General features: G+C 37.9%; 3 protein-coding genes and 1 long non-coding RNA gene across 4 annotated transcripts; 3 read left to right on the forward strand and 1 right to left on the reverse strand.

The window, feature by feature from the left end:
- Positions 1 to 3928: 3928 nt before the first annotated feature.
- On the forward strand, positions 3929 to 4655 carry LOC147549173 (uncharacterized). The gene is made up of 2 exons (XR_015238148.1): positions 3929 to 4322; positions 4436 to 4655. It is a non-coding gene; the product is annotated as an uncharacterized LOC147549173 (long non-coding RNA).
- A 248-nt stretch (positions 4656 to 4903) lies between these two features.
- On the forward strand, positions 4904 to 5284 carry LOC147549174 (uncharacterized). Its single transcript, XM_086668255.1, has one exon. The coding sequence runs from the start codon at positions 4904 to 4906 to the stop codon at positions 5282 to 5284; it is 381 nt and encodes a 126-aa protein (XP_086524381.1).
- A 1850-nt stretch (positions 5285 to 7134) lies between these two features.
- Positions 7135 to 10082, forward strand: LOC147549175 (U-box domain-containing protein 17-like). The gene has a single exon (XM_086669006.1). It carries the CDS (start codon positions 7779 to 7781, stop codon positions 9936 to 9938), a length of 2160 nt encoding a protein of 719 aa, XP_086525132.1. The 5' UTR covers positions 7135 to 7778; the 3' UTR covers positions 9939 to 10082.
- A 2518-nt stretch (positions 10083 to 12600) lies between these two features.
- Positions 12601 to 15157, reverse strand: LOC147549176 (Pentatricopeptide repeat (PPR) superfamily protein). The gene has a single exon (XM_086671793.1). It carries the CDS (start codon positions 14877 to 14879, stop codon positions 13488 to 13490), a length of 1392 nt encoding a protein of 463 aa, XP_086527919.1. The 5' UTR covers positions 14880 to 15157; the 3' UTR covers positions 12601 to 13487.
- Positions 15158 to 23223: the final 8066 nt, after the last annotated feature.

The raw sequence follows: 23223 nt of genomic DNA on the forward strand, positions 1-23223 counted from the left end.
TAGGTCTTTGCCCACCTGTGAATATTACGAAACTAAGCCCGTCCAATTCTAACAGGAATGATGGTTATTCATGACTTAAATTTCGAAGAAAAACATGATTAATGGAATACCCAGAGTTGAGTTTAACTAAGTAGTGAAGTATCACAGGGATAACAATGTGTTTTTTTATTTTTTTTTTGAGTTAATTCCTATATGGCCCCCTACTTTGTGACCAGCTTCCTTTATGGCCCCCTTTTTTTCGTAAATTCAAATATGGCCCCCTATTTTCAAGTAAATGTCAATACTACCCTTCTTAATTCTAAATTTAAAACATTTAAAAAAACTTATTTCCACCTCACCCCTCTCTCTCTCTCCACCTCATCTCTCTCTACAACTCACCCCTCTCTCTCTCCAATTCACCTCTCTCTCTTTCCAACTCACTCCTCTCTCTCTCCAACTCACCTTCATCTTCTCCGATTATAGTCGCCGGCCGGAAAATTTTCCGGCCGGCGACCTCCAAAAAAAAAAAAAAAAAATTTTTTTTTCCTCTCATCTCTCTCTCTCTAAAAACTCCGGCGAAGGGGGTTCCCTTCGCCGGAGTTTGAGAGAGAGAGAGTTGCGAGATTTTTAAAAAAAAAAAAAATTTGAGAGAGAGAGGAGAGAGAAATTTTTTTTTTTAGTTTGAAGGTGGCCGACCGGAAAATTTTCCGGCCGGCCACCTTGCCGGAGAAGAAAGGGGTGAGTTGGAGAGAGAGAGGTGAATTGGAGAGAGAGAGGGGTGAGGTGTAGGGAGAGAGGGGTGAGGTGGAAATATTTTTTTTAATGTTTTAAATTTATTATTAAGAAGGGTAGTAATGACATTTACCTGAAAATAGGGGGCCATATTTGAATTTACGAAAAAAAGGGGGCCATAAAGGAAGCTGGTCACAAAGTAGGGGGCCATATAGGAATTAACTCTTTTTTTTATTTTTATTTTTTTTGCCGAAAGAGATAACAATGTGTTTGATGGCATATAAACTTAATCTTTTTTTTTTGTTGAAACATGAAAAGAAAGTGTCAAGATATTTCAGGACATTTGTTCGTAGATAAAATGTCTTTATGGACATTTCAAGACATTTCATTCATAGACAAAATGTCTCAAAGACACTTCAATACATTTGGTTCATAGACAAAATGTCCTAGGGACATTTCAACATATTGAATCCATGGACAAAATGTGTAGTGGATATTATTATTATTATTATTATTATTATTATTATTATTATTATTATTATTATTATTATTATTATCATCATCTCATCATTGAAAGATAATTGGTAGACATTTATTATTTTAATATTATCATTATTGTCAAACCATATGAAATAATATATTTGTACTCATATTTCAATAATATATTTTTCGACTTTTGTGGACATCTGAGGACATTGATGCCAGTTGGACATTTATTATTTTAATGTTATCATTATTGTCTAATCATATGAAATAATATATTTGCACTACTGCTTTGAAAATAAATTTTTCGACTTTCGTAGACATCCGTGAATATCTGTGGACATTGATGGTAATTGGTAGACATTTATTATTTTAATGTAATCATTATTATATAATCATATGAAATAAAATATTTGCACTACTACTTTGAAAATATATTTTTCGACTTCCGTAGACATTCGTGAATATTTGGGGACATTGATAGATATTTAGTTGATATTTATTATTTTAAAATTATTACTGTCTTACCATATGAAATAAAAAAAATTAATTAATATTTCCAAATATATGTATTTTTCGACTTTCGTAGACATCCGTAGATATCGGTGGACATTGATGGACAATTGGTAAATATTTAGTATTTAATACAGTTAATATAATATTAATATAATATAATAATATAATATAATAATATAATATAATAATATAATATACTATAATAATATAATAATAATATAATAATAATATATAATAATATAATAGTATAGTAATATAATATAATATAATATAATATAATATAATATAATATAATATAATATAATAATAATAATAAGATAATATAGTAATTTAATAATAAATAATATTATAATTTGATAATAATAATTATTTTTATTACCTTCTTTACTCAAATATATAATAATAATATAATAATAATATAATAATAATATAATATAATATAATATAATATAATATAATATAATATAATATAATATAATATAATATAATATAATATAATAGTAATAAATAATAAGATAATATTATAATAATATGTTTTGATAATAATTATTATTTTTATTACCTTCCTTGCTTAAATATATAATAATAATACAATAATATAATAATATAATAATAATATGGTTTGATAATAATAATTATTTTTATTATCTTCCTTACTCAAATGTCCCCAAGTGTCCACAAGTGTCTTCCATATTTTGAGAGACATTTTCTCTCCAAAAGCTCTCAAACTTTACACTAAAATGTCTCCAAATGTTCCCAAAAAACAAATTGTCTTGAAATGTCCCTAATTTCGTGTCCCAAACGAATAACACAGACATTTGGGGACATTTAAAATGTCTCCAACCAATAACACGGACATTTGGGGACATTTGAAATGTCTCCAACCAATAACACGGACATTTGGGGGACATTTCAAATGTCCCCAACCAATAACACGGACATTGGGGGACATGAAAATGTCCCCCAATGTCCTGATCCACTACCCCCCTAAGTCCGAGAATGAAATTAGGGAACCCCACAAATATAAATTTTGATACCACTCTTCGTCTCTCTAAAATTAATGGTCTATGTGGCGAGTAAGTTTGTTTTGTAGAGTTTCAAAATTCAATTTGAGTTTTGTTGATTTTAGTGTTCTTGGTCGAATTAGAGTTTCTGAATTTTGACTTGTGTTTCTTTCATCTTTTTCAATTTGAGTTTTGTGGAGTTCCAAAAACTAATTTGAGTTTGGGTTGATTTTGATGTTTTGGGTCAAAGTCGAGTTTTGCTGATGAAGTGCTCGATGAAATGTCTCATACACGAATTATTGTATCTTTTATCCATTTTGAAGTGTTCTCAAATCCACTTTTGATATCATGTTTCAAAAAAGAAGAGTGAATAAGAAACCATAAAGTAGTACTGTAGTAGCTTGTCATTTGAACTTTTGATTGAAAACCATAATGTAGTAACATGTTTTGATTGAAATGTATGCTTCACATACTTCTGAAGATTCCAAAAATCCATAATTTTGAAATCATGCCATATAAATTTTTTGATATTATGTTACTACAGTATGTGAATAAGAAAATATAATGTATTACCATGTCTCATAGACGAATTAAATTTGTGCAAGCTAATTTGAATTAGAAAAATCTCCAATTCACTATCTCTTTGAAATAATTTTGCAGTAACCATGAATGGTAGAGAAGATTGGATTGTATATTCTATTACAACAACCATATTGAATTGGTATTTTTTCGCATTTGGTGGTTTTTGGAAGTTTTCTAGGAACACGTTTCTTAAAATGGAAGAAGAAATTATCGAACAGTCAAGTCGCCCTTTTTGTGAAATGGCGTTGTTAAGTACGTAAAGGTATGCTTCATCTTACTTTCTTGAGTGTTGTGTTTCTGACAGCTTGCCAAAACTTGTTTGAGCCGGGAAGCTTATGAACATATGACAACACGTAATTAGGTAAAAGAGTAGGAGTAAGTTTCACGTTGCCAGAACTTATTTGTAGTATTTTTCATCTGCAACATCACTATTGATTGGATTGAGTCCTGTGTTTTAGTTTTTCCACATTGTTGCGTATTGCATTTTAATCTTCATCTTTCATCAATTTAGAGTTCCTTCAACTATCTCAACCAGGGAAATTCATCAGTCATTGTTTTGAGAAGGTAAAATGACATTTTTCGTCTGCATCATTAGTGTTAGTTGGATTGAGTGCTTATGTATTAGTTTTTCAACGTTGTTGTGTACTGCATTTTAGTCTCCATGCATTGAATTTGATAAAGATGTGTTTACTTCTCTGGAATCAAACTAGAATAAGGTCTACGGTCTACCAAATTGCAATTTAGGGAAATTTCCACATTATTCCTCATCATAAACTAGAACAATGTCTATTTCCTGAAATTGAGGCATACTTTTTTTACAAATTTTACTATGGAACTTGCAAACAAGATGCTTTCTGTTGCTAACTAGAAGTTTGAACAGATTTCAGAGGATGATCTTAAACTCTATTTCTTCTAGCTAAAGATTCTTCAATTGTTTCTGAGTATATGTGAACAAGACTTGAATCATCTGGAATTGTATTTTGCATTGTCAACAAAAGCTTTTTCTCTATACGAAATAGAATATATGTAACTACTTCCACTGCTTTCATCAAGTATAGATTGCTTAAGAATACTTATTATTTGTGGTCTTATTTTTGTTTTTGGTTTCTCATGGTTTCATGTTGGGAGATCAAGAACAGACACTCTAAGTTTGTCCAAGTTTACCGAAGTTCAAGAAGAACGAGTTTGGGAAGCTAGAGGTTAGCTGAACCAATTTGAGAAGGAAGAAGTTAGTTTATTACAAAATCAGTTTTCTTGGAGTGTATGTTCACGGGAAGCTACCTAGAAGGATTTCAAGTTCGTTTAATGTGATCTATTCATATGAGGTCAGCATAAATAAATATTCTTGCACAATCCTAATATTAATATCAGAAGTCGACTCATATTTATCAATTAGACTTTCAAAACTAAAATGGTTTATGCTTAAAGTAATTTGTCATCCGATTTTTCTTATCAAGGGAAGTTATTAACCTTTTTATAGTTATCAGAATGCAACTCTACATTTTTCTTTTTCCTATTATATACTTGGAAAAAACTATTTGAACAACTGGTCTGGCTGTAAAGGAGTTTGCGCAGAAATCAGAAACAGAGCATGGGATTCCTGGTTTATGCCCTTTGAGAAACAGACAACAATTGCTTGTGATAAGGTGAAGAAAATGAAAGAGCTAAGTGATGGATATAACATTGTTGGGCTATCACAGGGGAACTTGATAGCAAGAGCTGCTGCTGAACTTTGTGATGGAGGAGTCCGGGTTAGAAACTTCATATCACTAGCAGGTCCTCGTGCTGGTACTGCTTCTGTGCCACTGTGTGGATCCGGAATCATGTGTATGATTGCAGACAACCTAATTAAGTTCGAGATTTACAACAACTACGTTCAGGCTAACTTGGCTTCCAGTGGATATCTTAAAATTCCAACAGATATTTCTGCCTACTTGAAAGAATGTAAGTTCCAAAGTTCAACTGGATTTGTCGTGCTGAAGGCATAAGACTGGGTCACTTTACTCTTATTTTTTTGTTGAGTACGGGTCACTTTTACTTGAGCGTGGAACAATTGCGTTCTATGCGCAAGTTTATATCTACGATCCACCATTGGCTTTAAGCATCCATACCATATAAATGAGAATTTATATTACTCAAGTTTCCATGTTTTAGCTCACTGTGATGAAAATACGAAAATTGTGATGGCAATTTGGATTTTTAAGCGTCACTTTATTTAATGATTCAATTCTCCATGTTCCAGTCATATAAATGCGTTTCATTTGAAATTGTGATGAAAAGACAAAAATTTATATGGGAATTTGGTTTTGTAAGTGTCACTTTATTTAATGACGGTTTAATTTCAAATTATATTGGATCGAACTCCACACACACATATATATTGGATTGAACAACAGGAAATTGATGATATTGTATTTTCATCGTGCTCACCGAATGGTGTCGTGCCGGAAGTACGAGTTTTTACTTATATGTTGATTGTTATTCACCTAATTGATTGTAGATAGTCATTGGAATGAAATATTTGGAATTGTTCGTATCTCACGTGCTTACTCACGGGTTAAGTGATCCAAAAGATCCGTGCCGGAGGCACAGGCTATAACCTAGTAATACAATAATATAGTAATAAATAATAAGATAATATTATAATAATATGTTTTGATAATAATTATTATTTTTATTATCTTCCTTGCTTAAATATATAATAATAATACAATACTATAATAATATAATAATAATATGGTTTGATAATAATAATTATTTTTATTATCTTCCTTACTCAAATGTCCCCAAGTGTCCACAAGTGTCTTCCATATTTTGAGAGACATTTTCTCTCCAAAAGCTCTCCAAATTTACACTAAAATGTCTCCAAATGTTCCCAAAAAACAAATTGTCTTGAAATGTCCCTAATTTCGTGTCCCAAACGAATAACACAGACATTTGGGGACATTTAAAATGTCTCCAACTAATAACACGGACATTTGGGGACATTTGAAATGTCTCCAACCAATAACACGGACATTTGGGGGACATTTCAAATGTCCCCAACCAATAACACGGACATTGGGGGACATGAAAATGTCCCCCAATGTCCTGATCCACTACCCCCCTAAGTCCGAGAATGAAATTAGGGAACCCTACAAATTAAATTTTGATACCACTCTTCGTCTCTCTAAAATTAATGGTCTATGTGGCGAGTAAGAATCCTATGACTTTTGAATCCTAAAAATTTTTAAGTCCAAAATTTGTATTTCATAATTAAAATCAAAAATAAAATATTTCCTTCAACAAAACAATTATTTAAAAAAAAAATTCAAAAAGCATTTTTTTCAAAAACTGTTTTTCCATAAAATCATTTTTTCTCTTCCCAAAATCGTTTTTTCCAAAACCCGATTTTTTTCCTCCCGAAAATCGATTCTTCCGCGGATAATTTTTTTCCGAAACACGATTTTTTTTCCTTGAAAACAAATTTTTACTTGAGAAGTGCTTTTTCACCAAAAAATCATTTTTTTGCCTCAAAATATGTTTTTCGATAACTGAAAATTCGTGAAAACTTTTTTTGCTTCATGAACACCGTTTTTCCGAAAATATGTATTTTTCAAGAAAAAAAACTAATTTTCGTGAAAAAAATTTTAAGAAATCTCGGTTATTAAGAAAAATGACTTTTAAAATAAAGAATGGGTTTTCGAAGAAAAAACTATATTGAAAAAAAATTATTTACGAAAAAAATCAGAAAAACGATTCTCTAAAAAAAATTACGAAGAAAACGAGAGGTTCTCGATCTAAACCCACCAATAAGTGTTTCTACTCTATGTATGAAGAATCTTTGAATAGTGGGAGAGAGAGAGAGAGCGATGTGAGAGTTCAGAGAAAGAAAACTACTATTACTATATGGAATTTGACAATTCCAGTTTCCTCTGCCTATAGCACTTCGACAGAGTGCTTTTAGCATTTTTGTCGTATTGGACCATGTCTGAGAGTTAAAGTCAAAGAGACGTCGACACGAGGAAAGAACAGGAAATTATTGTTCCAGTTAGGTACGTCAACGGGTGGAAGTCATCATCATTCAGGCTTCTCTGCCATGGAAATTTTAGAGAAGAAAAGAAAAATCAAATCACTTCTTGCACTTTCTCCAACGGGCAATCAATTATACATTGAATCATTAATTAAACATAAGTCAATCCTCATCATTTATTTTTAGAGAGAGAAAATCTAAAAGATCTGTATTACACAGAGACAAAACTAGGCTTAGATAGATAGAACATTATTATTACTCCAAGATAAAAGATTTGACAATTCATCAACCTTCAACAACAGAATCTTTATTGAATTAAAAAGTTGTCAGATTTTTATCTATCTCTGTTAAATCTCTTCTTCTCTCTCTCTATCTTCTGTATTTTGCCTCTCATCCCAATTTTAGAGAGAGAGGATTCATTGAGAGTGAAACCCTAATCTTGTAGTAGTTGTTTTGGTTTATCAAATTCAATGGCTTCCTCCTCCCAAGGGAGGAGAAAATCGCCTAGAACACCTAGAACAGAGACATTGATGGCACCAATTAGTCTGGGTGAAATCAATCTCATTCAAACCTTATCGACAATTGCCTCCGAATTTATCTCTTCATTTTCGATTCAGTCATTCCAATTACAGCGCAAGAATTCCAGATCCCTAATTCGTAAGATCGAAATCTTTTTTGTTATTATTGAATTTCTTAGGGAAAACTCCATTACTAGGTTTTCTTCTACAGCATCTCTTTGTTTGAAAGAGCTTTACCTAATAATTTATAGATCTAAAACTCTTGTTGACTTTTGTACTCAGTCAACTCGATTATGGTTACTTTTGCAAAATCATTCTCTTTCTGGTAATTTTCATGACCTAAATCAGGAAATCTCAACACTACTTGATGTTTTTCCGTCTAAGGAGTTAGGTCTAAATCAGGATATTCAAGAACAAATTGAACTTTTGCAAAAGCAATCATTGAAATCCAAGTTGTTTATTGATCCACATGATGAAAAATTAAGGGTACGGCTTTTTGGTTTCCTTGATGATTTTGAACATGGGCGAGTGCCTAATCTTGTTGATATTAGGTCAGCTTTTATGGATGATTTAGGGATTCGAGACGCGAAAAGTTGTAGAAGTGAGATTGAATTTCTTGAAGAACAGATTCAGACACATGAGGGAGATGTTGAACCCATGGTATCAGTCTTAGATGGATTTGTTGCCCTAACTCGATACTGCAGATTCTTGCTTTTTGGATTGGAAGAGGAAGAAGAAAAAGGTAAGGAAATGAGTTCAGTTCATAAGAAGAGATCAAGATATGGGTTTGTTTCTCAGGAGTTTGGGGAAACTTCATTTTCCGTTCCCAAGGATTTTTGTTGCCCAATTTCCCTAGATTTGATGCAAGACCCTGTTACAGTTTCAACAGGGCAAACATATGATCGCTCTTCGATAATGCGCTGGATTGAAGAAGGTCATTACAGTTGCCCAAAAACAGGTCAAATGCTTACAAATAATCATCTTGTCTCGAATCGAGCTCTCAGAAATCTGATTTCTCAGTGGTGTGAAGCTCGTAACATCTCTTATGATCCACCACAGATTACAGATTCATCAACTGAAACTATGATTAGTTATTCATCTACAAAGGCAGCTGTTGCAATAAACAAAGCGACAGCAGAGCTTCTTGTTCATAAACTCTCAAACGAAGAATCAGAAGTAGCCAAAATGGTTGCTGCTCGCGAGCTACGGTTACTAGCAAAAACTTGCCAAGAGAATCGTGCTTGTATAGCAGAAGCTGGAGCAATTCCTCTTCTTCATAAGCTACTTTCGTCGAGAAATCCATCTGCACAAGAGAATTCAGTAACTGCGCTCCTTAACCTCTCAATATATGATAAGAACAAGCGCCTGATAATAGAGGAAGTAGGTTGTTTGAGATCAATAGTAGAGGTTCTGATATTCGGGCTTAATGTAGATGCAAGAGAAAATGCTGCAGCAACCCTTTTTAGCCTCTCGGCAGTTCATGATTACAAGAGAAGGATCACCGAGGAGGAAGGAGCAGTTGAAGCTTTGACAATGCTCCTAATATCAGGAAGTCCAAGAGGAAAGAAAGATGCTGTAACAGCACTATTCAATCTATCGACTCATGTAGATAATTGTAAGATAATGATTGATGCAGGTGCTGTAAAAGCCCTAATCGGGGCATTGGGAACAGAGGGAGTGGCAGAGGAGGCAGCAGCAGCATTAGCTTTGCTTGTTAGACAGCCAATTGGGGCTCATGAAGTTGGAAAGGAAGAAAAGGCAGTAATGGGTTTAATCGGAATGATGAGGCGAGGGACCCCAAAGGGAAAGGAAAATGCTGTCGCAGCATTGCTCGAGCTATGTAGGAGTGGTGGGGCATCGACGGCACAGAAAGTAGCAAGAGCTCCCGCATTAGCGAGCTTGCTTCAAACTCTCTTATTTACGGGGACGAAGAGGGCAAGGAGAAAAGCAGCATCACTTGCTAGGGTTTGCCAGAGGTGTGAGGCTGTAGCCTTACCCACAGGACGCTGGGATGTAGAATACTCAATCCCAAACACCTCAACAACAAATCACAACTCGAGTTTTGTGGGAGATGTGTCAGTACCCCTTTCCATAACGGTGCGGGTTTTATAGTGGTAAATTTCTCGACTATGCTGTCTTATTACATTAACCATTACCTTTTCTTTTGTTGTTGTTGGTATCATTGATAACATTCTTTCATTACATATAAAGAGGTTGCAAAAATAAAGTAATACAATACATGACCTGCTTATCAAAGAATAATGTGTGTTTGTGGTTGGTAAGTAAACTATAAATATAACAGAACCCCATGACTATCAAAAGGAGAAAATCTATTGGGAATTATAACTTCTGTTTGGACTAATACTTCCTTAATTCTTTAATTTGCTTCTGCTAGGAAATTTGTATATCTTCGAAGAGTTGTTTTCTCAGGGTGGGGAAAGTGCTATCTAGGTTATAGGTTGGGTTTTGGCATTGAGTTTGAGCTTGTGTAGTATAGATTCTAGAACTCTTCGTGTTGTTAGACTAGTTGTGATGCAGCGTCGAGACTGATTGTGATTTTTAAGCCAATATGATCATGGAATCACAAATCATCACCAATTGAGACAACTAGGGTTTTTGCTCAACAAAGATAATATGCACCTGAAAGTTATTTTACATGAGATCTTCTTAATGTACATAGCTTTTACTATATTTTTGTAAGAAAAAAAACTATTTTCTAATCTCATAATCTTCTTGGTGAGAGCTATGGCACTTATGAATCTGACAAAATAATGTTGTAGTTTTATGATTTTGTCCATAACTGTGAATACTCAAACACTATTTTATTTTAATCTATTCACGTTTATGAGTAGAACTTCGTTGGCTTGCCTTTATTAAATCACGAGGGTATAACTCGTGCCTACTAAGCAGATACAGTTCTGTCAAATGCATAATCGGGATCTTTTAAAAAAAGAAAACTAGTTTCAAAAAGAATTTCTTATCTCCTAGTTTCTTGGTGAGAGTTATGGTACCGTATGAATTTGACAAAATAATGTTGTAGTTTTATGATTTTGTCTGTAACTGTGAATATTCAACCAATATTTTATTTTACTGTATTCACATATACTAGTAGAACTTCATTCGCTAGCCTTTATTATCTTAAGAGGGTATGACCCATGCCTACCAAGCACATACACTTCTATCAAATGTGTAATCTCAATCTTTGAAGTTAAGTTTGGGATGTGTAATTTAAGGGCAATGTTTTGAAGAAACAAGAAAAAATTTTGTGCTAAAAAGGGGAAAACCCAAAAAATATTCAACCAACACATCCTTGAAGTTGTCGGTCAGAGATGGTCGGGACTGCTTTGTCTTCTCATTTTTTTTCTCTCTCTCTCTCTCACTCCCTCTCTCTCTTCTTTCTCTCCACTTTCTCTCTCCCTTTATCCATCATTTCCCTCTTCTGTCTAAGTTCTAGCGAAGCGAATTGTCTCTTCGTCGGAACTCTACGTTTGCAAAACGAGACGAAGGAAGGATACCTTCGTCTGGATCTACCGGACGAAGCTTTGTCTGGAAAACCAGATGAGGGTTCCGGACAAAGGGCCCCTCCTTTGCCAGAACGTAGAAGAAAGAAAGAGATAAGAGAGAGGAAAAACGAGGGAGAAAAGAGATAAGAAAGAGGGACGAAGAAAGAGATAACGATCGGAATTAGTGATGGAGGTGTCGCAGGAGGTAATGATGGAAGTGCCGCCAGAGTTGATGAAGGTGGTGGAAAGGGAAGATGGATAAAGAAGAAAATGAAAAAACATTAAAAGTGGGTAACGTTAGGAGGACAAAAAAAATTGTTTCCACCCAAAACTTTGTACCTCGAGAAATTTCTTTATTTCTTCAAAACATGAACCTAATTTAATAATCTCAACCCTTTGAGATAAATTTGAGAGGTGTAATCTTAGCATTGAAGAAGGTTTGAGGATAAGTTTGGGAGATATAATCTCAACCCTTTGAGATAAGTATAATAGGTGTACTCCTAACCATTGAAGAAGAGGAGAGTATATTCTAAAAGATATACCCTCCCTTATTATATAGATGAGGGTATAACTCGTGTCCGCCGGACACGAACCGTTCTATCAAATACGTAATCTCAATACTTTGAAAATATGTTTGGTAGGTTTAATCTTAACCATTGCACAGGATTTGAAGATAAGTTCAAGAGTTATGATCTCAACCCCTTAAGATAAGTTGGGTAGGTGTAATCTTAGCCTGAAGAGGAGAGTATATTCTAAAAAGAGATATTCTCCTACAGATTTTTTATGAGTTCATTGTTACCAGGGCGAAACTATTTTGGGCGAAACTATGTGGAGACCAGCCTAGGCAGTGGTCGAGATGATCTGCACATATTTAGTTTCTCTACCGTTGTATAATGCGGTTTGCTCGAGCTGCACTGGTTTGAATCCTTAGCTTTTCATTTTTGTTTCAAACCGGTGGGAGACTCTTGATTATGTTTGCTTGATACACTCTTAATTATGTATTTTTTTTCCTACTTCAAGCGTTATTTACCGTCTAAAGTCTTAGACTAACGATTAATAAAATTATGCGACCTTGTTTTTTTTCTTTATTTAAGATATATAATAATTGATAAGTAATCTATCAATATTTTGGTACTCATTTGAGATTACTTCTATTCTTTAGTAAATCTAAGTCAGAAGATTACTTTTATCCATTTATAATTTGTAAATCTAAGTCAGAAGATTACTTCTATTCTTTAGTTAGAATATTAAGATAATCATGAAAATCGTGATACAAGAAAATGTCATATTATTGACTTTAATCATTGTCTTACACTGTATCTTATAAGTCCATACACATTGCAGGTGTAGGTGTACTTTATAGAGACTTTAAGCTAGCCCTCTCTAACATGGAATCCTGGTTCCGACACTAGTTGTTGCAATAATTTTAATACTATACTTATTCAACTTTTGAGGACTCAAGTATAGACAGCGGACAAACATGTGGTAAATAGCGTGAGTAGCACTTGATGTTACAAATCTAATTGTGTTTCATCCGCTGTCAAAACGGATTTGTGCAGTTAGTGCAAACCCATGTCTTTGGACTATTTCAATTTATCATCTCGTTACCAAGGAAATTTTGAGAGCTCCACTTATCTCAAACATGCTGCCATTTTTGTCATACCTGATACTCCAATAGTGAAAGCAGAACCCTTGCAGCTTTATACGCCCCTGCCAGAACCTTCAATACAAATTATTCCCTTCAAATTAACATCCACCTAACATCCACTTTAACATAACCATACTTATAGAGAGCAATTTAAGCTGTGCGCACTTCCAGTACATCCCCTGAGTCAAAATTTAGCGCATAAGAAGCAGACGATGTTAGAGAATCAATAAGCTCAAACTGTAATAACACGGGCTTCTTGTACGCAAAGGTATCCAAATCTAGAACTGCCGTGTCCCCATTCGCTTCAGAAACAGAACCCGTTCACGAAGTTATAGACACTGGAAAGACAAGGACCTTTCTCCTTCATCTCATCCCATAGTATATTGGTTCTCTGTTTTCTATCCTCTATTCTCTTCAAGCAAACACGAAAAGCCTCTAAATATGATTAAAATCAGGAAAAAATCCAACTTGTTTGCTGAAATGACAACAAACATATGGATCGTTGATCAGTTATTGACAGTCACAAGCGTCAACAAGCTCAACTAGTTTTGACAGTTCAACCTTCTTACACACCATAGTCATCAGCATCCTCCATATATTCACATCAACACTAACTCCTTTGATTAAAGTATTCAGAACTGAACTTAATAACTCTAATTCCCCCTCACAACACAATCCATCAACGAAGTTATTTAAGCTAGAAAGACGAGGAACATTCCCAAGAAACACCATCTCTTCTAACATCAATGCCGCTTCCTTAAACTGAATTCCAACACAGAGACCATCAAAAAGCGTACGATATGTAACAACATCAGGGCGACAATCCCGCCTAGGCATATCTTCAAATAAATCCATTGCTTCTACCAATTTACCTTCTTTACAATACCCTCCAATTATCACATTATAACTAATAACATCTGGTTTACACCCCTTCTCCTTCATCTCATCTAAAACTCCAAAAGCCGAAACGAAATCCTTCTCATTGCAATATCCAGAAATCAGAGCGTTATAAGTCACAGTATCAGGTTTACACCCATTTTCTCTCATTTCTTCTAAAACCTCTAAAGCTTCTTCCTTTCTACTAGCCCTAAAAAGGGCACTAATTAAAGTTGTATAGATAGCTGAATCTAAACTTAGTTCTTTCTTTAACAAAATCTCATCTTTAAGCTTAAAAGCCAAATCCAACTTATTAATTTTACAAAACCCTTTAATTAACGAAGTATAAACGTATAAATTAGGGTTCACATTATACTTTCTCATCATGTCCTCTTTCAATTTTAAAGCTTCATCTAACTTCGAATTCGCACAAAGCCCAGAAACCAAAGTTGCAAATGTAACCGAATTTAGCGAAATTCCCTTTTCACGCATTTCATCAAACAGTTTCCAAGCAGCATCAATATTATTACTCAAACAATAACAATTTATCAGAATATTATAAGTATAGACATCAGGGTATCCATATTGATCAATTTGATTGTAAAATTCTTGAACTTTTTCAAATTCTCTGCAATTCAAGAGTGCACTAAGAAGAGAATTGAATGATTTTACCGTTCTTTGACACTTAAAGGAAGGAATTTGATCGAACATTTGGAGAGCTTTCTTAGATAATCGAGAACGACCATAGGAAATGATTATGTTGCAGAAGATTACTTCTTTGGGAGAGAATCTGTTGGTTTCAAGTTTCAGTTGATCGAGGATTTTTTCCATCTCGTCAAACATTTTTGCATGACAGAGTTTGGTGATGATGAGATCGTAGGAGAGGAGACTGTAACGAAAAGGGTTTTTAGAGGTATTGGATTCAGGATTAGGGTTTCGAAAGAGTTGAAGAGCAAGTTTAGAGTCTTTTTGTTGGCGAAGAAGAGAGGAGAGCCTGAAAGGAGTTACCTTCTTCAGAGTTTCCATTAGCAACGTGCGTTCACCTCCGATTTTTCTAAAAGAAAAACCTCATTGGGAAAAATTCCGTCAAGTCCGAGGTAAGTGGTGCTGGGGGTTGGAGTCAGGCCAGGTTGGGTGGCCACGTGTCACGGCCATCTTGTCAAGCCATGTTGGTATTGCCGATGGCCCGTGTCTTTTTGCTATTTTGATGCATTGTAATATGTCTAGCATATGCCTTAGGCTATCTTGGCATATGCCTCATGCATTTAGGAAGGTGCCTCTTGTATATAGTAGCTTCCTAGAGAATACCCTTGGCACGGGGACATAGATGTCATTTAGGCCAAACAAAGGAGTATGCCTGGTGAAAATATTGATGTTTCCTTGTAAAATTAGGCTAAACGGTTATTTGACACTATGTAGGGGAGTGGATGGTAAGCTTTGAGTGGAAGACCCCTACCTTCCAAATTGTGGGCAACCAAAGAGCCGGAAGCTTCCCTAGCCTTTAGGAAGCTTACTTAGTCATATGCTTGTTGTAAATTTGTAGCTTTCAACTTACCATCAATAAAATCTTGTTGCTTTCAATTGTAGCTACCCAATATATTTGTACCCATCTCTTGTAATATTACTTTTGTAAGGCTGACTTGTACCTAGAGTGCGCACAAGTGCCGCACGACACCTTCCGAAGAAGTAAGGTCGTGACAATTGGTATCAGAGCATAGGATGGCGGGTCAAAGAGGGACAAAGGAACGGTTGGATGCATTGGAGGAACGGGCTGCGCACTTGGAGGAAGTGATCGTAGGTGTCCCGGTGCTCCGAGAGAAGCTTGATGGACTAGAAGGCCGTCACAATGGTGTGGACATGACGGTGGAAGCTATGGGTGCAAACCTTGAAGATATGCAAGTGCAAATCAATGACCTTCGAGAAGAGCAAGGTAATATGATCGATGAGTTGCGTGCGCAGGTGAACGTATTGATGCGGATTGTAGGTACCCAGGATCGAGCCGGAGCAGCAGAGGCGCATCCTCCTCGTGTGCGGGTGCCGGATCCAAGATCCTATGGTGGAGCCAGAGATGGCAAGGAGTTGGAGAACTTCTTGTTTGACCTGGAGCAATACTTTCGTGCGGTGCGACCCGAAGATGAGGATACCAAAGTCTCGATGGCGACAATGTACTTGACGGGGGATGCCAAGCTATGGTGGCGCACACGGTACGAAGAGATACAGGCCGGACGTGCCATCATAGACTCTTGGGAGGACTTGAAGAGAGAACTCAAGACTCAGTTCCTTCTAGAGAATGTAGAGTATATGGCAAGGAAGAAGCTTCGGAAGCTCCAGCACACAGGAACCATTCGGGAGTATGTGAAGCAGTTCTCGGCGTTGATGCTAGATATAAAAGACATGTCAGAGAAGGACAAGCTCTTTTGTTTCCTTGAAGGTGATGAGACATGAAAATGTCCCATTTGAATCTCTTAACTCGGACGAGTTAGTCCAATTCGAGCCTTTACTCTAATAAATTGGTTGTTTCTCTTGTCCAGGTGACTTTTAAGGAATTGAGCACAGAAAATGGTTAAAAACAAGAAAAAGACGCCCGAAAGGGCAATTTGGTCATTTGAATATTCTGGTAATTTGGTCAATATTGATGGTCGGGTGAAAGTAGAGTCCAAGACGAGCCCGTGGGTGAAAGCAGAAGTCGAATTGGAGTTCGGATGAGCAAACTAGAACCGGTCAAAGTTTCGGTCGAAATCAAAATTGGTTGACCAACTTAAAGTTTTGAGCAACACGTGGAAGATTCATAAAGCAGATGGACGGTGAGAGGTACATACGGTACTAATTCGGGCATATTGGGAGGCATTCTGGACTTTAATTAAATTAAGGTCCAGTGCATCTCATTTATAATCTTCAGTGGCCTTACGTCAATCCGGAGGACACATGGCACGGTGCGGTAGATCCAACGTTTATACGTATAGCCTATCAAACTTTGATGCGCCTATGGTGTAGCAAAATTCCATCATCCCAACAGCATTCACGTGTGAAACACCATAACCACCCTATTTTTAGCTAGCACGTTGATTAGCTGTCCCCTCCCATTTCCTTATCTCCATTTTTAAAGTGAATATTTTATTCCATTGTCATTTGACAACCCAATTAAAAACAGAGAGAAGGAAGGAATGAGAATTTTTGGAAACAAATGAGAAAAGGAAAGATTTCAAATTTGGAGAGATGGGTCGTTGATTTGGGAAAGAACCGAGAGAGGGAATCATGGTGGGATCTCTTTCCTTCTTCTTACTATTGGGTTGTGATTCTTTTAAGAACAGAAAACGTGAGATATAGAAAGAGGATTGAGGAGGAATCGGCTGAAGAGTTGCTGAACCAGATAGAAAGAAAGATCGAGAGGATGATTCGATGGAGATTTCTGAAGTAGATAGAGCATGAAATATAGAAAGAGATATCCGGTTTATCTCGTAGAGAGGGAAACATATTCGATTGGAAGATTGAAGGAGAGAATATAGAGAGACAATGGGATTCTGTTCTTTCTTCTTCATCTCTTTATATAAACAGAGGAGAAACAGAGGTTGGGGTATCTCTCGACTGGGGGTCATCCTCTGGTAGCTCAACCAAAACAGAGAATATTAGAGAGAGAGAGACATCATCATCATCATCATCATCATCATCATCTATTTCTTTTCTTTTCTTTGTGCTTACTGTTTTTTGTGAGAGAAAGTGATAAACAGAGAGAGTGAAAGAGAACCATTGTCAGTGTATCCATTTGGCTAAAACAGAGAGGAAGGAATTGGACTCATCATCATCTACTGTTGTCTTTTTTCTTTGCAATTACTTCTTAGTGAGAGAGAGAGAAATTACAAAGAGAGACAGAAAAGAGAATAAACAGAAAAGCTTCTTATTTTATCATCTCCAACTTATTCTTAATTGTCTTCTTATCTTTGTGAGAGAGAGAGAAAAACAGAGAGAAGTAAAATGGAGATGGAAACAGAGAACTTCCTTCCTGTTTGAACAAATTTGAGTGAGAAAAGATTTCAGAGATAGTGAGAAGAAAGAGAGAAAAAAAGTTAAAGAAGACGGGAAAATAATTTTCCCCCAGGGAATTAATTTCCGGGAAGATGAGAAAACTTCTCTCTTAGGGCACGTTTGGTTGTCCGAGTTGAAAATCAGCAGGAAAAACAATTTCCAATGAGAAAGTTATGTTTTCCTTCCCTCTTTATCTCTTATTTTCATACTTGCTAATGTTATCTTGTTTCCCATGAGTGACTAATTCTTTTATCTAGGGTCTTAGATGAAGTTCTACATAAGAAATTTTATCGATATGATTCATTAATATTTTTATTGTTTTTCACGATAAAATCTTCCGGATTTTTGGACCATTCATGGACCAAAAGTCTGAGTTATATAAAGAATTTGTTAATTAATTAAATCATAATGAATCATTGTTAGAATTATTATAAGGACGGATTCGACAATCTTAGGTTTCTCCCCCATTTCCTGAATTCCTTGTATCATTTGTAATTATTTTCTTTTCGTAAATTTATTTTTAATATTTTATTCATTTCAAAACCAAAACCAAATCATTTTAAAATCCTATTACTTCCTAGTTTTAGAATAGATTCAACTAGTCTCTGAGGAACGAACCGGTCTTACCGGAACTATTACTTGACGCCCGTATACTTGCGGGTGGTGACCTATTTAGGAAACTTTATAGGCCCATCAGAAGGCCTGAAGCCATGGGCTCAAGCAGAGCTCCAAAGGCAGAGGGTGCAAGACTTGGCCTCAGCGCAGGCCGCAGCCGAGAGACTCACAGATTTTGCTACGAATGAACAGGAAAGGAGGAAGCCTGCTGGTGCTGGAGGAAAGCCCAATCCCGGAAGGGGGAAAGGCCATGGTGGGGATAGGAGACCTTACCCCAACCGGGATGGCACAGGGTCAAAGACAGGCGCCACATCCGGAACTAAAGCTGCTATGAAGTGTTTCCTATGTGGTGGCCCTCATCGCATACGTGATTGTCCGTCCAGAGCCGCACTCAATGCATTGAAGGTGACTTTTAGTGGCAAGGAGGACAAAGAAAGTATGCATGATCCACAGGAGGAGGTGGATAGTGAAGAAGAGGATGCAAAGATGGGTGCGCTCCAGGTACTCAATGCTCTTGCAGGCCAAACAAGTGACAAACCAAAGGCTTCAAGGGTGTTGATGTACATTGAATGCAAAGTGAATGGCAAAGCTACCAAGGTGATGGTAGACACGGGAGCGAGCAACAACTTTGTAGACGCAGAGGAGGCGAAGCGATTGGGTCTAAAGCTCCATAAGGACCCAAGTCGCATGAAGGCCGTTAATTCGGCGCCAAAGCCCGTGAATGGAGTAGCCCGAGATGTGCCCATGGAGATTGGCAAGTGGTCAGGAAGGACTAATTTTACTTGTGTGCCTTTGGATGATTTTCAGGTCATCATTGGTCTAGACTTCATGGTGGAGCACAAAATGGTGCCGATGCCGTACTTGGGAACCATATGTTTTCTTGGAGATAAACCATGTATGGTGCCGATCGTTGCCGAGAAGAGTCGAGGCGACAAGATGATCTCAGCTATGCAGTTGGAGAAGGGCCTAAAGAAGGGAGAGATGACTTACTTGGCAGCTTTGAAGATGGAGACAACAGGAGTAGATGCAGAGCCTGTACCTGCCAAGATCAAAAGCATCCTGAAGGAGTTCAAGGATGTGATGCCAGCAAAGCTCCCAAAGGCGTTACCCCCACGGCGTGCTGTTGATCACCAAATTGAGATGGTTCCAGGAGCTAAGCCACCTGCTAGAGCTCCCTACAGGATGGCTCCCCCAGAGTTGGCCGAATTGAGAAAACAACTCGATGAGCTATTGGAGGCGGGATTCATCCGTCCTTCGAAAGCTCCTTATGGTGCTCCTGTGCTATTCCAGAAGAAGCACGATGGTAGTTTGAGGCTATGTGTGGATTATAGGGCGTTGAACAAGGTGACCGTGAAAAACAAATACCCAATCCCACTTATAGCGGACTTGTTTGATCAGCTTGGTTCGGCAAGGTACTTTTCGAAGTTGGACTTGCGTTCCGGATACTATCAAGTTCGAGTCGCAGAAGGTGACGAGCCAAAAACCACGTGCGTGACGAGGTATGGTGCGTTTGAGTACTTGGTGATGCCTTTTGGCTTAACCAACGCGCCTGCCACGTTTTGTACTTTGATGAATCAGATCTTCCATGAGTTCCTTGATAAGTTCGTGGTGGTATATCTGGATGATATTGTTGTGTATAGCCACAGCTTGGAAGATCATGCAGAGCACTTGAGGCAGGTGTTCAGGGTCTTGAAAGAAAACCACTATATGTGAAGGAGGAGAAGTGTTCGTTTGCGCAAGGACACATCGGTTTTCTGGGCCATATTATAGGCGATGGGCATATCCGAATGGAGATGGAGAAGGTGAGAGCCATCCAAGAGTGGAAGGTGCCTACTTCAGTGTCGGAGCTTAGATCGTTTCTTGGACTTGCAAATTACTATCGCAGGTTCATAAGGAAGTATTCATCCAGAGCGGCACCTTTGACAGATTTGCTGAAAAAGGATAAGCCTTGGGTTTGGTCGAAGGAATGTCAAGAAGCATTCGAGAACTTGAAGCAGCAGGTTACAAAAGATCCCGTATTGGCATTGCCCGACATATCCAAGCCTTTTGAAGTTCACACAGATGCATCTGATTTTGCACTTGGTGGGGTATTAGTGCAAGATGGTCACCCAGTTGCATATGAGAGCCGAAAGCATTCCGAAGCGGAACGGCGTTATACTGCTCAGGAGAAGGAGTTATTGGCCATTATTCATTGCTTAAGGGTCTGGAGGCATTATCTATTGGGGTCGAAGTTTCTAGTGAAGACCGATAATGTTGCCGCCTCACACTTCATGACTCAAAAGAAGCTTACTTCCAAACAGGCTCGCTGGCAGGAGTCATTGGCAGAGTTTGATTTTGAGATGGAGTATCAGCCAGGAAGGGTGAACAATGTAGCAGATGCACTGAGCAGGAAGGCGGAGTTGGCCGCCTTAGTTACTTCGGGGCAGAGGAGCATGTCCCAGTTGAAGACCACCATTATCGACAAGGTTCGTGAGCGGCTGCAGAGTGATAAAGAAGCCAAGATCTTGTTCGATATGGTGAAGAATGGGCGTTCCACAAGGTTCAGAATCAAGGATGACTTGTTATATACCACAGGTGGGCGTCTATATGTACCGCGCTCTGCGGAGTTGCGGCGGGAGCTTATCAGGGAGTGCCATGATACGGTCTGGGCTGGCCATCCTGGCAACCGACGTACTTGGGCATTACTTGAGAAAGCTTATTACTGGCCGGGCATGAGGAATCAAGTTGAAGAGTATGTGCAGACTTGCCTCATTTGTCAACAGGACAAGGTGATGCGGAAGAAGCCTATGGGACTTTTGGAGCCATTGCCGGTGGTGCAGCGTCCGTGGGAGAGTGTCTCCATGGATTTCATAAGTGGCTTGCCAAAAGTGGGGGAGTATACTTCCATCACGGTGGTGATTGATCGGTTTTCGAAGTATGCAACCTTTATTCCGACACCAGCTCACTGTACTGCGGAAGAAGTGGCCTTCTTGTTCTTAAAGCATGTTGTGAAGTATTGGGGAGTGCCTCAGACTATTATCAGCGACCGTGATTCAAGATTTACAGGGTGGTTTTGGACCGAGCTCATGAAACTCTTAGGATCGCAGCTGAACTTCTCAACGAGCAATCATCCGCAGTCAGACGGCCAGACGGAGCGTTTCAACGCTCTACTTGAAGAATATCTTAGGCACTTTGTTCGTGCCAACTAGAAGAATTGGGTGAATCTACTGGATGTAGCTCAGTTCTGCTTCAACTTGCAGGAGAGTTCTTCAACCTGCAAGACACCTTTTGAATTGGTAACAGGGCAGCAACCGTTAACTCCCCACACGGTTGAAACAGGTTATACAGGTACCAGCCCACGGGCATTCACTTTTGCTAAGGAGTGGCAACGGACAGCAGAAATAGCCAAAGCTCACTTGGAGAAAGCTGCTGAACGCATGAAGAAGTTCGCGGATGACAAGCGAAGACCACACAACTTCAAAGTAGGTGACTTGGTGCTTGTCAAGATCAACAGGGATACATCCAGGTTCGTGAAGAAGCTACATCAAAACTTGGTGAGACGGTACGATGGTCCTTTTCCTATCATTGCTCGGGTCGGGAAGGTCTCTTTCAAAGTACAACTCCCAAGATGGATGAAGAATCACCACCCTGTATTCCATGCCAGCAACTTAAAGCCGTTCAACCAGGATCAGGAGGATCCCCAACGTGCCAACCAACAAAGATCAAATCCGAGGCCGGAGCTCCAGCCAACCAAGGAGGTGCAAAAGATAGTTGTTGATCGTCTTGCTCAAGCTCATCACAATTCACCACCAGAGCTCGAGTACATAGTGAAGTGGAGGAACCTGCCAGATGCCGAAGCCAGTTGGGAACGCGCCAGCTCCTTGCTAGACCATGCCGACAAGATCGTGGAGTACTTGGCAGCGAAGTCGTCGAGGACGGCGACATAACAAGTGGGGGAGTCTGTCACGGCCATCTTGTCAAGCCATGTTGGTATTGCCGATGGCCCGTGTCTTTTTGCTATTTTGATGCATTGTAATATGTCTAGCATATGCCTTAGGCTATCTTGGCATATGCCTCATGCATTTAGGAAGGTGCCTCTTGTATATAGTAGCTTCCTAGAGAATACCCTTGGCACGGGGACATAGATGTCATTTAGGCCAAACAAAGGAGTATGCCTGGTGAAAATATTGATGTTTCCTTGTAAAATTAGGCTAAACGGTTATTTGACACTATGTAGGGGAGTGGATGGTAAGCTTTGAGTGGAAGACCCCTACCTTCCAAATTGTGGGCAACCAAAGAGCCGGAAGCTTCCCTAGCCTTTAGGAAGCTTACTTAGTCATATGCTTGTTGTAAATTTGTAGCTTTCAACTTACCATCAATAAAATCTTGTTGCTTTCAATTGTAGCTACCCAATATATTTGTACCCATCTCTTGTAATATTACTTTTGTAAGGCTGACTTGTACCTAGAGTGCGCACAAGTGCCGCACGACACCTTCCGAAGAAGTAAGGTCGTGACACACGGCCCACGAGCTTATTTCCTCATCAGATCGAGTCTGTACGACTCGAGAATTCTATGTGCATTAGAATTTTGGAGCGAGTAATTTATCAAAAACTAGTACTTAAACTTGTCCAAGCCCAAAATGTCGGGCAATCTGAGTCTCGAACAAAACTCAGGACGCACCAAGAGGGATCCTTAGGTCACCCTAATGGGTGCATTAGAAAGCAAAACCCAAAAGTCACAAGACAAGTGTG

This window comes from Eschscholzia californica, unplaced genomic scaffold (genome assembly GCF_041429995.1).
Source record: "Eschscholzia californica isolate CP2 unplaced genomic scaffold, dmEscCali1.0.p SCAF_3, whole genome shotgun sequence".
In the NCBI taxonomy this organism is placed as follows: Eukaryota; Viridiplantae; Streptophyta; class Magnoliopsida; order Ranunculales; family Papaveraceae; genus Eschscholzia; species Eschscholzia californica.